The sequence below is a fragment of the Tachypleus tridentatus genome, chromosome 3, assembly GCF_004210375.1.
Source record: "Tachypleus tridentatus isolate NWPU-2018 chromosome 3, ASM421037v1, whole genome shotgun sequence".
Taxonomy (NCBI): Eukaryota; Metazoa; Arthropoda; class Merostomata; order Xiphosura; family Limulidae; genus Tachypleus; species Tachypleus tridentatus.
Genome location: NC_134827.1, coordinates 85,216,987 through 85,233,174, shown reverse-complemented (window position 1 = coordinate 85,233,174; position 16,188 = coordinate 85,216,987). Strand labels below are relative to the sequence as shown.

The 16,188-nt window shown below is 33.1% G+C and overlaps 1 protein-coding gene across 1 annotated transcript in view; it reads left to right on the top strand.

Annotated features, from left to right (window-relative positions):
* The window catches only part of LOC143247389 (CD9 antigen-like), a 30,129-nt gene extending 21,766 nt beyond the window's left edge, over window positions 1-8,363 (top strand). Inside the window, exon 7 of the mRNA XM_076495383.1 lies at window positions 2,866-8,363. Coding sequence (XP_076351498.1) covers window positions 2,866-2,940 — 75 coding nt within the window. The 3' untranslated portion in view covers window positions 2,941-8,363. The remainder of the gene's footprint in view (window positions 1-2,865) is intronic.
* Window positions 8,364-16,188: the final 7,825 nt, after the last annotated feature.

The window sequence follows — 16,188 nt, the reverse complement described above, 5'->3', positions numbered from 1 at the left end:
TTTTAATAGTATAAACATAAGTCTAAAAAGGAATCGTATTTACTGAATTCCAGTGTATGAATGGAACTTGGTGTACAAAGTAAAGAAAAAATAAGTCTGGTTATTTCAGATTTCTTAATTTTGCATATATGATTTGTCCAGTCAGTGAATGTATATGTAAGTAGTCATTTTTATAATGTTTGATGTCAATGATGTAGCAATATACCATTGATTTATTAAGCATAGCCACACGTGCACAAAATACCAAATGTGTTACGGTGAACACTTGAACCTTTTATGTATCTATTAGCACTTGATTTGCTGTATACACAGTGATGAGCTACTAGAGTTTGTAAATATTTTACTCTAAGATCCTCAGAAATGGAACTGCAAGAGGGCTGAAAAGAGATGATATATATAGGCTGGAAAGAAGGTTTGTTTACCTACACAATAAGGATCCTTACCAACTCCAAACCTTGTAGTACAGGCAATGTACTTAATCCTCAAGTAGGTTCTAATGTGAAGTATGAAGAAAAGTGCTGAACTCAGGGGGTAGAAGATGATAGATAGCTGCTCTTCATGCTGGCTTGTGCTGAGGTTAATGATGCAATGCAAGAGCTAACTGAGCTGAACTCTGACACAGGGGAGCAAACATGATAAAGGCTAGAAAAGCATGAGATATGAAAGGTGCACATATAGTTCTTAGCTATCTTCAAGAGAGAAATTCTTTCAGTACTGATCCAAGTTTGCTGATTGTTTTAGCTGGCTTTTACTCATGCAGCCAATGTTTATATGATAATATCTATTGTGTACAAGATTCTAGGTTCCATGGATGGACAGACAGCTACAGAACACACATTTAAGAATCAAGTCATAACTTTAGATAAAAGATCTACAGTGATGACTGAAGGAGAATGCATACATGTTGATCATCAGCTGCTCTTGCAGCAACTGATGATTGCTTTAAAGACATCATGTGACTAAGAATCAGTTTTCAAGTTATAATTCTGCAATTATCCACCAGTTCTGTTTGATTCTTCATTGTTGTTTTGAGAGCCAGAGAAACCAGTATTAGCATATACTATCCAAATCCTTAAATCTTGCATTCCAGGGATGACATGTTGGGTTCTCTACATGTTGGATGGTGAGGCAATACTTCAGCATATCTTACAGACATGTAGCTATAATTCAAAGGCAGTCTGGACTCTTTATACTGAATATGTCACAAGAAAGTATAAAAAGGCAGTTTGATGGCTATGATAGTACTTCCACAAAAAATGACAGATTCGATACAATTAAAATGGTGTTTTGGATCAACTATGACTTTTGATGAGATGTACATTCTACAGTGAAGAACCAATTCTCGGCCAATAAATCAAACAAACAAGTGTTTATCAGTATACTCAGTAACTGCTTTGGAGGGTGAATTGCTGGATGCACCATGTTTCTGGTGATGGTCTTGTTGGTCATTGTGTAAAAAGCACTAAAGTTGGAAGTCATGACCAACACTGTGCTAGTTGACAATTACTGAGATTGCTCATGTACCACACCATCCTAAACTGACATGTTCTTCTGATTTGAACCACAAAAATCACGTGTGAAACATAAAACTTGTCAAGCAACAACTAGGCTGTGATGTGTGAACTCACATCCTCTTTTTGTATGCCATCTTTGGACCCAATAAACATGATGAAATCTTAAACTTACCGCACAAACTTCCATTCACAGATTAGGCACTTCAATAAATAATTTTTTGTTTTACTTTTGAGGTCTTTCTTACAATCTATTACCATATTGCATTATTGGATTGGAATAAGTTGAATATGCTTGCATATTTTCCAAATACAACTTTAAGAATAACTGTAATCTGTTGCAAAATTCATTTTTGACTGGAGTAAATTGAATGTATTTGCATGTTTTCCAAATACCACTTTAAAAAACTAATTTGTTGCCAAAATACAGGGTGTTCAGAAAGGCACTGTGCACTTATATATTTATTAACACAAAACTGCACAGTGACTTTCCGAACATCCTGTACATTTCGAACTGGAATAAGTTGAATATGTTTCAAGTTTTGGAAAACAGCTGCTTTAAATGTTGGTTGACAATGAGTGACTGTACATTTTTTTTGTTATCAATTTAAATATTGTTCAAGTTCAATATAGCTTAGAAGTAGTTAGTGTTTGGAAGGTCAAACTTGTACCAGGATCATGAGAACCCAAAAAAAATTCCTATTTGTTAATACAGGAACCTTTTTTCACACTATTTTGCTCCATAACTTAAAATATGATTGGATTTTGATGAAACTTTGTGGATTTGTGTTGAATGTTATTTCTCATAGCCCTGCCAAAAATGGTCCACAGCTGTTGATAATGACCGAAACATACACACACACACACACACATTTTGTATTGAGCTGAATTTAATCGAAAGTGCGAATTTGTATTTAAATTGCTTGAAGATGGATTAGTTACTATATTGATTTCAATCTACTAGTGGGATCCTCATCTTTTAATGATTGTCAACAAGTACATTAGAGATTTTTAAAGAGATGTTTACACTACTTCTGGACTACATTTGAATGTACATGTAACATCCAGTCTCAGCTACTTATATTAATTTATTAATTCCAGCTATCAGTATAAGCAACTACAGTGGTATAATTAGTAAACTCATCTAGATAGTATACATTTATCTCTGATGTTTTTAATATCAAATTATTCATTGTTAACTGTTCTCTGAAATAACACTATGAATCAAGATATTTAACAATGCAGGTGATACTAGATATTTGTCTTAAAATAATGAAAGTAAACTGTTTTAATGTATAGAAGTTAGAGTAAACATAAAGTTATTTGTTATGTAAACAAGTTATTTGTTCTTTAGATTTTGGGCTTGATCTTCTCCATGGTTCTTTGCTGTGCTATCTCTAGAGAGAGGAATCCGACATACAAGGCTTGAAGCTGCTGGATTTTTACTTCTTTTTTTCTCAGCTTTCTTCAACCAGCATATTTTGCTCATATAGAATCTCACTCATTCTCTTGGAAACCAAAGATCAAAAACAGGTTGCCAAATGCTGCTACAGTTGTATCTTGTACATCATAGTTTATTGTACTGAGTAACTGTTGTAGGCTAGATTTCTGTGTACCTAGCCAACTTATTTACATTCTTTGATGTTCTTGTTAATTGATGTGTATATAGCCCAACCTACATTCAAGGTGTTTGCTTGTCCAGTTCAAATTTTCTTCTAAATACTTATTGTAATCATCCATCCAACACTTAGAAAGTTGTTCTTCCATCAGTTTTTTTTAATGATTCACTTTAAAGGATTTTTGTTGTTACTTTTGTTATTAGATGTGGAAGTCAAGACTGATTATTTTGCTTCTATTGATAGGTTTTTTAAAGTTTTTTTACAGGTTAATCGTATGTGTCTGTAATGTTACATCAGTTACAAACTGATCTAATTAAAAATGCAAGTCCAGTTTTTATAAATGCACCTACAGTATGTGGAAGAAAGTTTTTTTGTTTTGGTATTAAAACATAATTTCTACTAGGGAGTCAGTCTCTCTCTTACAAACGTATTTTGCAAATGTGTATTAGTATTTGTTGGTATTGGAAAGACTTTAAACCTGGTAGATTTTTGAGTAGGTTATTTTAAAATGACAGTTAAACTTTGTATAGTTACAGCTTTATGCACTTTGATCTCTAGGGTTTTGCTAAATAAAGCTACTTGAATTTGATATTAATCACGGGGAAGTTTTTCCCTACAACTCGTGGCCAGCTGTGTAAATTTCTACATGCTGTCCTGTTTTGTATTCAGTTAGGAAGTTTACTACTGGATATGGTTTGTTTATTTGATTTATAAATATTATATATCTGGCTACCTTGTAGTTGTTTCTTTGGTATATTTTAACATGCAGATCTGACATGATACATATATTTTATTTGAAATATATTGTTTTTTAACATATCACAGTTTAGAAAATATAGTACAAAAATTACTGATACTAAACACAACTTGCAAAGTTTTTTTCTGATCTGTATCGTGCAATTTTTAGAAAGTGACTGATTCCTGGGCCAAAATCATCAAAATAAAAATTCACTTTGGTCTCTGTGGATAATTAGGAAGATATGTAATTAAAATCCAGCCTAATTGCATCTATGACTGGGTATTGAAGGCTAGAAGCTTCTAGACTAAAATAGTAGTTTACCATTTGTAAATATTTTGAATCGTTGTGAGAGCTGATTTAGAAACGTACTGCTTTCTAATGTGTAGGTGCAAGACTTTGGTATTTCTGCATGTTGGAGTGTCTATAAGCACAAAATATGTTTAAAAGCAACATTATCCACTTAGTTTTTTAGTCTCTCTACGATAATTGTTTTACAAACATGTAAAACACTTGTGTTCACAAAGAAAAAAGAACTTTATTAACTATATTGATAGATGGCGCTACGTGTATTCATTGAAAGAGTAAAACGAAAACAAACCAGTATGATATTTTTTACAGCAAAACATACACATTTATCTTATTATTGGTGTCTCTACAGATAATAATTTTTTATTTTAACCATTGTTTTGCCACTGTGGCACTTAGTGAATACTTGTAATAAGTTGTCTGAAATACGTTTTTTGTTGCTATTATGTACAGAGCAAAAATTGTTATTTGAACTTTATTGCCAAACTGTAAATCCCCAAGCATACACTATAAATTTTGAAAACAAAATACTTCTCTTCATTTTTCTAGGGGAAACAATCTTAAATATCATCATTTTCTCAGAGTACTTAGGATGTAAACATATTGGAGAGAGCTCAGATGATTAGTAGTGAAAAAGATACCATTAGTTTATTTTATGTTGGTATTGCTGATTTAACTTTTGTATTCTATTTGTAACTGGAAGTATAACTTTATTTATTTTCTGATTAGTATAACCATACATCTTTAAAACAAACAGTAGAAGGGGCATTTTTCTTAATCTGACTTTGCTCATTTGTGGCAATGTACAACTTTGATATTTTGTATTCTGATTTGAGATGTTTAATTAGAGGTTTGTAAGGTTAAGTCCTCTGACAACTAATATAGATTTATGTCTACTTTTAACACTATGTTGATGTACTGGCCGTAGTATTTTACTGATAGTTTTAAAAGGAGGTTACTTTTATACTTACCTGTGTTTTAAATTAGACAAGGGTATAAGAATGATAAACATCCAAAGCATAATATTAATACATGAAACAATTTTATGTTCTGTGTAGTTAACAGTGGGATTTAGTTCACTATGATACATTTCCTGTGGGATTCAGTTAGTATGATTATTTGCGTACTGAAATAGTTTTTGGGTGGTTCTTTAAGATATTTTTTTGTATGGTAGTAAAAAAATAAAAGCTTATAAGAAACTATAGAAGGTGAGTAACAAACTGTTCTCATGCATATGAAATGCAACATGAGTAAAGAAGTTTGGGAAATAGTTTTATGTGAATGTGATGTCAGTGGCATCTAAAATCATCCTGTTGAACTATTTGTCAGCAGAAATGACAAAACAATTACAGTACTTACATCTGGCTCAGATTATTTTTATAACCTGATTGTTTAGTTTATTTTACCTTCATGTATTTATATTTCAGCTTTTAAATAGTCACTGTTATGATTCACGCACTAATGGTGACTATGCATTTGCTTTGGAAATGTTGTAGTATTTGTAATGAAAAGATACATCCATGTTTCCTACTGAACTGCTTTAGTAATAGCTATAGATGTAGCTTTTTATTTACTGTTGGATGTGTCACAGTGATAGAAACAGGCCAGCGGTAACTCTAGACGTAGCTTTGCTTTTCTAGATGGTGCAGTGATGATGGAATCTGATGTGGGAGCATCACGACAGTAGTTTTGTCTCTATCTTTTAGATTTAGTTAATGTTATATAGTGACTTTAGGTCAAATTGTAGTTATATATCCAGATGTAGTTTTGTTACTATGCACATTGACAGCTATTTGGGTGGTATTTAAACAGTCTGTCAGTAGCTTCAGTTGATCTTTCTCTGTTCCGATAATGACTTTGTATCTGGTAGTGTTGAAACAGTGTAGTAGTAGCAGCTGTTTCGAGTAGTGTTTACAAGGTGATGATTTTAACCTTGCACTGAACAATCTCTCAGTAACTCATTCTTCTTGGCTTTGTTCTAATGAGCGTTCCATGTTTTATTTCAAAGGTGCTGATACTGTTAGCTTGTAAAATAGTCTGCTGGTAGCAAGTTAATAAACCATAAATAATGTTTTCTTTACTCAGTGTTGGAGACAAGTTGTAGCAGTTATCAGTGCTTTTAGAGCACATGAGCTTAACTGATATTAGCACTAATATACATGTAATATAAGTTCATAGTTAATAAGGATATTTATGGAATTGTCTAGTAGTATAATGAGCATTTTTATGAATAATATTTTGCATAAGGCAGTGATCAGTGGATTAGGTAAACACATGGCTAAGTCTAGATAGTTTACTAATGAGAACCATAACCACATATATGTTAAATTTTAAAATGGAATAAAATAGAATATTGGCTTTATTTCATTGGAGAATTTGGTGTGGAAAATATCTATTTGAAATCATAAACTTGATTAGGTTGTTTTAAAACTGAAAATTATTAAAATCTGTAACTTGCTAGTGAGTAAAAAAAAATAAAACATTACAGAATTGGTCATTTTTTTACATTTAAAGGATGTTGCCCATATTTATATTAGTGTAGTTTATCTGATTTAAAAGTGAGAACTCTTACTAAGAAATGATTGTAATACAGTAAAACAATGCTTTTGAAACTCAATTTATCAAACTTAGGAATTTTTTATATTACATTTCCTTAGTGTACTTATTGCTGTGAATTGTATACATTGTGTATTGAATTGGAAACAGTCGTAATGTATACAGGTAACTTGTATATGTATATATATCATTTTATAGTAGCAGTGTGAGTGTGCAAAGGATATGTTTTCATTAAGTATAATGTATACGCTGTTCTAATTATTCATTGATACAATTTATTTTTATTTCTAGTATATATTGGCACACAGATATTAATTTGAAATTCTTTATTATTTTTTTGTTGATATAATGTTTGAAGATTTAGTAACTTTGACAAAAATTTAATTGAAAAAGGCAAGAAAAACTTAGTACAAACCCAAATACTCAAATCTCAAAATAAAGTTTTTACTTCTATATGTTATGACAGTTGAGAAATTAATTTGGTTATTTAGAAAGAATTAAAATTTGTAAATGTGTAAAATGTTCTGAACAAATTTTTTTCCTGATAAATTCTTTTAATAATTACCAACAACTTTAGATTGAAATATAAGTGTAAATGCGGTTTTTTTCTTAAAGATATTTAATTACTTTTCACAAGATAAGAATTTAAAAAAAAATAGCAGTTTTAAAAACAATCCATGCGAAATAAATAGTTTGTAGACGTTTTGGTGGTAAAAAAGTTTAATGTCTGGGAAGCAGAACTAGGACGAAAAATAGCTCAAAATTGAATACATCAGATAAACTGTACAAGTAAAGAATAACAAACATTAATTTGTGATGTCTTTTTTTATTTGATATGTATGTTCTTAATATTTTCATAATACTCTAATATTACGTAATACTAGACAATACTAATTGCATATAATTTTCTGTTGCACGTTTATTCAGTTGGAGCACATTGTTTGAATTTAGTAGTAAAATTGCTCAGATTTTTTACGATGAAAAAGGTTTATTAAATATCAAGGTGTATTCTTATTTCATTTTATTTATTTCTTACAAAATATTAAACACGTTTAATGTTATACGTTGTATTTGTCACGTATAGAATTTTGCTGACATACTGATTTGTATTTAAAAAAATTCTGTATCCTCTTTAAAAGGCCGCAAAATGTTGAGTATTTATATATAAATAGATATAAAATTTAACTTCAAAAAACTATTGTGTCCTTAATTTTTTAAATTCGAAATATATTAATATAATGTGAACTTTCATATTTTCCGATATAAAAACTAATCGGATACGCACATTGTAATGTAAATTTTGTACGTATGCTATATAGTTACTTCTATGTGCAACCAGAATTTGTATTTTATTTTTTACCAACCAATGAAAATATTTGAAAGGGAAGGAAATGTTGTATAGGAAAATGCAACCATTTGGCTGAAATGGGAAAACGAAAGTGTCTCATGTTTCTATACCTAGTTCCCAGAGTTTTTTGGTTTTTATTTGTAATATTTAAAGTTTGGAAATAGAACTCTAATTTTAATTTGAAATACTCTAAGAATTGTTTTTCAAGCATTAAAAACGTGTTTATAAATCTCATTCTATGTGTACTTATATTCATCTATGTAATAAAATACGGATATATTGTCTCTTGATTCAGAACTTTTTATTTACGTTCTAAAATTCGTGTGCATTATTGTTCACTGTGATAGAACAAATAGGATTTTAGGTTGCATCCACACAAATATAAACCTATAGAGGTTATGGTATAATTTTATGGGCCAATGGTTAGGCTGTATTAAGTCTTTGACTTGCTTTAAAGTAGGATGGCACTGCATGGCCAGGTGGTTAAGGCACTCGACTCGTAATCTGAGGGTCACGGGTTCGAATCCCTGTTACACCAAACATGCTCGCCCTTTCAGCCGTGGTGACGTTATAAAGTTACGGTCAATCCCACTATTTGCTGGTGAGAGTAGCGGTGGATAGTGATGACTAGCTGCCTTCCGTCTAGTCTTACACTTCTAATTTAAGGACGGCTAGTGCAGATATCCATCATGTAGCTTTGTGCGATTCAAAAATAAAACAACCTTTACGGCCAAACGGCACAATAAATATAGCTTAAGATGTTAAGGCACATCAGAAGATGTACGAATACAAAAATTCTTTAAAAATTGTATACAAGTATTCATTTATTCGCTGCACATTTGCACTCAAAATGCTTATGGCTACTGAAAGAGGTATGCAGTTTTTCTTTGATTTGGAAAGCAATATTCTAACCAATAAGATAAAATTACTCATGAAAAGTTGGAATATGCGACAACTTGGTCAGCATCATGGTACACTAGTTTAAGAAAACCGGAACACATCGGAATCGTAACTATTCAGATCCTGGTTAAGTGCGAATTTATGGTTAAAAAACAAAACTGTTAGAAGCTAAATACGACACAAATTATTTTCGAAAGAAATCGTGCAAATCATATTTTAACTTTTAAACTGTATTAAATGTGTAGTTTCTTTTTATAGCTATTGCTTTATGAAATGATGTAAATAGGTTTTAAACAGTGTCACATTTAGTTTTGTTAGTCAGTTGTGAAATAAGCGAAAATGAAGCTCAAATTCAAGGTTACGAAATTAAAAGTTTTAATATCTTTTCAGTTTAATTAGATACTTTTGTTTCGTTTTAGTGAAGGATAATACATATATATGTATGCCCGTGGACATGGGAATATGCAGATAAACTTTGAAAACGTCCATTTTGGTCATCCAAAGACTCGGAGAAAACGCCCACTGCAGAGCAAGTTTGTTTGCTTGTTTTGAATTTTGCTTAAAGCTACATGAGAGTTATCTGCGCTAGCCATCCCTAATTTCACAGTGTAAAACTAGAAGTAAGGCAGCTAATCTTCACCACCCATCGCCAACCCTTTTTACCAATGAATAGGGGGATTGATCATAACATATAACGCCTAAACGGCTTAAAGGGCGAGCATGTTTGGTGTGATGGGGATTCGAACTTGTGATCCTCAGATTACTAGTCGAGCGCCCTAACCACCTGGCCACATCGGGCTGTCCGAAGAGTGAGGTGAGATTCCATGGTGAAGAATGTGGGAATGAACATTATCGATTGAGAGGGATGAGTCGATGATCAATCTTTAGTCCCCTGTCTATTTTGGACTTGCAAACCAGCGGGAGTAAATCCTTTGAAACGCGTGGAGCAGGTTCGATAGCCTGTTATATGAGGAGGTATTGGCCGAAATGCCTGTAGTGTTCGCAACTCTAAATATTTTTGAACATGGAAAAGACGAAGCTAACGGACACTGATAGGCCTACTTCTGGTTAGTTTTGTCATTGTGTTGTACTATAGACTTGAATCGTCACTGTCGAATCTATGGCACGAGTGGTAGTTTCATTATGCCAAGGAACTCTGTTAAAGGTAGCAAACGGGCGTTCCTGATATAAAATGTTGTAAATTCCATCAAAATTTACGAGTGTAAACAATAATGAAGTTTACGTTTTACATGAAAAAACATAAAAATTGTTAAGCCTGTTGCGCTGTGAGTGTAGAGTTAGTTGATGTGTGGGATGGTTGTTCATTATATCAAAAACAGCAGAGAAGATTTGATTCGTATTAGACGAACTGCCACAGCCTCCACCTAAACACCACCTTCTAAAACTGGTTTGTGGAATGTGTTGAATTGTTAAGCTCTTCGCTTTGATATCCAAGGGCATGTCCAGACCTGCCTCAAAAGAGACGAATGGTTTTTTGGGTAGGCACAGTACTTAAGGTTTATGAAACATTGTTTCTGGGAAGATGAATCTGTTGTCTACCGACAACAAAAAGTGTGGCGTCCAGGTTCGTTCTGCTCTTAATAAACTCCAAATAAGTGATAAAATCAGGGTCTAAATCACGAAAACTATAGATGTTATCAGTTTTGTACTTGATATCTAAGCCTATACCGCGATTTTATTAAACTTTTAATTAAAATAACTTCTAAATAACACAACTGATAATTTATGTGTGTGTTAAGGTTATAGTCTAACACATGTTAACAGCTTTATCAAAAAAAATGGAAACAGTTTTGTCCTTCTCAAAGGAAACTTTTTTTTCAGATCTTCAAACTAGAGTATAAATTTTACATTATAATTAATAAATACAGAGATTCGATACCCCCTTGAAATCATTTAAAGCCAGTAATTGTAATTGTATGCACGAGAAATATAATGCTTTTCAAAGTAGTTTTTTGAAAACTTGCCAGATACAAACTGATTAATTTGACAAATAGCTGCACAACTTTATTGTTAGTTGTAAGTTCAACAAAAAGGATACGTTCGGTTTCTCAACTGGATTTTTTTAAACGAAAACAAAGAATTCGAAACATGTTTGATCTGATATTTTCATAAGGCATACGATGTTCTATCCCATCCCCCCTGCAAAGGGCCGTTAATCAAGTAAGTCTATAACACCAACCACTATGACTCACCAGTGGCACAGCGGCATGTCTACGGTCTCACACCGTTGCAAATCGGGTTACCCTTTCAGCCGTGGGGACGTTATAATGTCACGGTCAATCCCACTATTCGTTGGTAAAAGAGTAGCCTAAGAGTTAGCGGTGGGTGGTGATGACTAGCTGTCTTCCCTCTAGTCTTACATTGCTAAATTAGGGGCGGCTAGCGCAGATAGCCCTCGAGTAGCTTTGCGCGAAATAAAACAAACAAACAAACAAACTTATTTTATTGTTTGTTTTTCTAATGTGTGTTTCTCCAATCTTCCGAACAAATAGACACGGTATATTTATCTTATAAACCATATATATTACTGTGCCACTTGTGTTCTTCATCATATATAGTTATATGCAAAGTATTTATTGAAAATATTGTCTAGTTCAGGTAATTTCGAGAAACTTTCCACTTCGTCAAAAATATCAATGTGATTCTTAACCAATCACATTGTTTAATATTTCGTAAGTGATATCTTGAAAATTTTCAAAACGTTGGTATTAAATGCGCCAATGTATTGGTAACAACAATCAATGATTGTAATCATGACACTACATAAATAACAGTTCAATTGGATTTTATTAGGCGACGACCGTGTATATAAAATGTTATCTCTACCCTCTTTGTACTTTTATTCAGAGGTTGGTTAATGTTAAATCAATGTATTTTTTTTATAAATTTCGGTGGACAGGGATTCGATCCTGTGACTCTCAGATTGCCTGTCAACAACCATAGCCACCTGGTCATACCAGGCTCATTGCCAGAAAGCGGGTTTCGATATCTCTGGTGGGCAGAGCACAAATTGCCCATTGTGTAGATTTATAAACAGTAACAGTAACCACTTTGGTTAGCTCACAAAATTCTTGTATAAGGAACATCTTTTGAATCTGGTCATTTACTAAAGAAAGAATAAAACATCTTGGATAATATTTTGATGACCAAACAAAACAGGTGTGTCCCAAAAGTGGTTTCACTATTATTATTAATAGTTTACTGGAAAACTATAAATAATTTTTATTGTTGCAAACTGGGATATCTTTAGTAATTTTGCATACTACTTAATAATGATTTCAAGGATACATCTCTATTGGTTCGATGAGGGCGCTTTGTTCGTTAAACAAATTTCTATTTTTCAACGATAAATAATTAAATATAATAATACATTATAATACAATACAATATAACATTAGATCATTTAACGAACCTAATTATCTTGATGTAGTGTCTTTCGTGCATAATGAAGTATTACATCATTCATCTGGCTTGTGATATCGTTGATATATTAAAGATATAATCAGCTAGATATTTACGGGAGAGAATAATGCATTTACGGAAATAAATGTGGTTAAATTTCAATAGAAACAATAATCTACAGTTCTTATGTCGTTCCAACCATACAAGTGATAGTTAAATACGTCCATATCAAAGGTAAGTTATAGAAGGTCATTAGGTTGAGTGATGTGTTAGTATTTCGTTTCTTACTAGTATAGGCATTTAAAACAAAAAAACTAGTCGATCCAATGATGAGTGAAATAATCATCGCGATTTATTTCTTATTGTATTATATGTTGTTCATTTAGAATATTTGAACTGTTTTCATTACATAAATAAAAAAAGCTTATATGATTTTTTTCGAAAGTAAGAAGTCGTGTTTGTTTGTGTGTGTTTACCGAGTGGAATCAAATTCCCTGATTTTAGCGTTTGTATATCCCAAGAGTTACCGCTGTCTCATCGAGGGAGAGGCTAAGAATTCTATATCATTCCAGTTAAATGTAACTGCTAATTAAAAAAGAAACGCTTATTTATCTTAAAATATTTTAAGAAATGTTAATTATATTTCAAACGCAACCCTGACAAAAATAATCAAATAATAAATATTACTTGCTATGTAATGCTTAAAAGGAAAAATATTTTTTTTCTTTATTTCTTTCCAATATCATGTAAAAGTTCCTGAAGTAGAGGCTTTCTGTTTGCCCATCCATAAACTAATTCCTGCTTAATGGGCCTCAGAAGTTTCATACAACTACTCATTTAGCCTGGCACGGCCAGGTGGTCAAGGCACTCGACTCGTAATCTGAGGGTCGTAGGTTCGAATCCCCGTCACACTAAACATGCTCACCCTTTCAGTCGTGGGGTCGTTATAATGTGCAGTCAATCCCACTATTCGTTGATAAAAGAGTAGCCTAAGAGTTGGCGATGGGTGGTGATGACTAGCTGTCCTTCCTCCAGTCTTAAACTGCTAAATTAGGGACGGCTAGCGCAGATAGCTCTCGTGTAGCTTTGCGCGAAATTCAAAACAAACAAATTACTCAGTTTCACGATATATAGAGAATATGTTGCAGTCGATTAATTACACAGCATAGCCAGGTGACTTAAGGGTGCTAGACTTGCAATCTGCGGACTGTGGGTTTGAATCCTTCTCGCCCTTTCAGCTATGGGGGCATTGTAATGTGACGGTCAGTTAGTTGGTAAAACGTATCCCATGGTGAGGGGTGATGACTAACTGCCTTCCCTCAAGTCCAGTGGTTCTCAACCAGGGGTGCTCGCATCCCTTGGGGGTGTGAGATAACATTTTAGTTTTTTCTTTATGTTAAGGGTACTGTCCTATATATTCAAAAATTATGTTCGATTTTTATTTCTTATTTTTCTTGTTACAGACGTAGCTTTTTACTTTGCTACGATAAACTATCGTTTCTACCGTCACCGGCACAGACCGAAATCTTCAAATTCAAAGAAATTTCATGCGTGGATGAAAATTTATTTTTTTGTAGGCCATGTAGGATTTATGCAACTTTTAGTTTGTTGTAATATTTTTTCTTTTTCAAATGTTTCGTTTTTGTTTATATATCATTAAAAACTGATTATAAAAATTTGTTTTGATCACCTTCGCCTTTATTCTTAAATAAATAATTACTGTGAGGGGTGCGAGAACATATTAAAATTTTTTTAGGGGTGCGGGGCATAAAAAAGGTTGGGAACCACTGCACTAGTCTTATAGAACTAAATTAAAGACGGCTAGCACGGATAGCCCTCTTGTAGTTCTGCGCAGAATTCAAAAACAAACACTTCACAAATTAGTTTTTTTTTTGTTTCATTTTAGTTTGATATCATGATATAAATTGAACGTTCGAGCTCTCACCATTCTTAATACATTTTTCTTTTAAACCAACTTACGAAGCTTAAACCTTTGTTACATAGCTAATTCAGTGTATAGCTTCATTATTTAAGTAAGTTTATTCTACCTAATAAGAGGTACAACCATATTAATAAAGATGTTCTCATTAGTCCTCAGGACCAGTTTCTCCGTCAGTCATGCTCCAGAATTACGCAATATTGCACGACTTTGCAATTTCCTCTGAACGCGCAAACTTCGACAGAGGACAGAATGGTTAACTTGAACACATTTCTTTATTCGATTTTTCACGAATCTTATATTCTACATCGACATCCGAAGTTACCTTTAAGCGAGTCGCAAAATACACAAATGTTTATTAGAGTACAGTGGAGAATTTCATAGGTTAATTAAAAAACAAACAAACCCAATCACTAATGTTCTTTATTCACATTTTTATTGTTTGTTTTCGAATTTTGCGCAAAACTACACGAGGGCTATCTGCGTTAGCCTTTCCTAATTTAGCAGTGTAAGACTAGAGGGAAGGCAGCTAGTCATCACCACCCACCACCAACTCTTGGGCTACTCTTTTACCGTGGGATTGATCTTAATATTATAACGTCCCCACGGCTAAGAGGGCGAGCATGTTTGGTGTGACAAATATTCAAACCTACGACCCTCAGATTACGAGTTGAGTGCCTTAGCCACCTGGTCGCACACATTTTTATTATTATCATTTTTTATTGATATTCATTTTCATTACTATATTTTTACATATTATCTTCTTTATTCACGTTGTGAATAGGATGGTAGTTATCGCTTTTGTATCTTTTAATCTTTTAACTTGTAAACTTTAAAAGAATAAAGTACTGTTGTAGTGTTATTGTTGTGTATCTGTTGTAGTGTTTGTTGTGTATCTGATGTTATTGTTGTGTATCTGATGTTAACAATATTCGCGTTATTGTTGTGTATCTGATGTTAACAATATTCGCGTTATTGTTGTGTATCTGATGTTAACAATATTCGCGTTATTGTTGTGTATCTGATGTTCGCCCGCCCCGTTGATTCTAATTTTTAAAGTAACTAACGCTTCTCTTTCAAATATTAAAAAAAAAAAGTGTCGTCCCGATAGGCCTTACATGACCAGATGTTTAAGCCACTCGACTTGCAATCCGAGGGTCGCGGGTTCTAATCCCCGTCACACCAAACATGCTTGCCCCTTCAGCCGTGGAGGCGTTATAATGTTACGGTCAATCCCACTATTCGTTGGTAAAAGGGTAGATCAAGAGTTGTCGGTGAATGTTGATTACTAGCTGTCTTCCCTCTAGTTTTACATTGCTAAATTAGGGACGGCTAGCGTAGATAGCTCTAGTGTAGCTTTGCGCGAAATTCAATCAAATCGTTTCGATCGACTGCTCTCCTCTTTTAATATGAAAGCGTTTGTGTAGATTTCAATTCTTTTGTTTGTTTGAACTTGAGCACAAAGCTACATAATGGGCTATCTGTGCTCTACTCACTACGGGTGGTGAAATCCGGTTTCCAGCGGTGAGAGTATACCTCTGTATTACTGCTGCGTGAAGATTGGGTCCCTAATGCCGTAGCTACACTAAATATTTGAGTGAAATAATAAGTTAATTATGGGGTAACATAAATTAAATATTTAAATGTGAACTCTCAACCCCAAGTGTCGCTAAAATATTTAAAATAAATACAAGAAATAAGTTTTATTTTCTTGCTATGGATACTCGGACTAGAGGAAACACTTGATTTGGTTTGAATTTCGCGCAAAGCCACACAAGAGCTATTTCCACTACCCATCCCTAACTTAGCAGTTTAATAGTAGAAGGAAGGTAGCTAGTCATCATCAC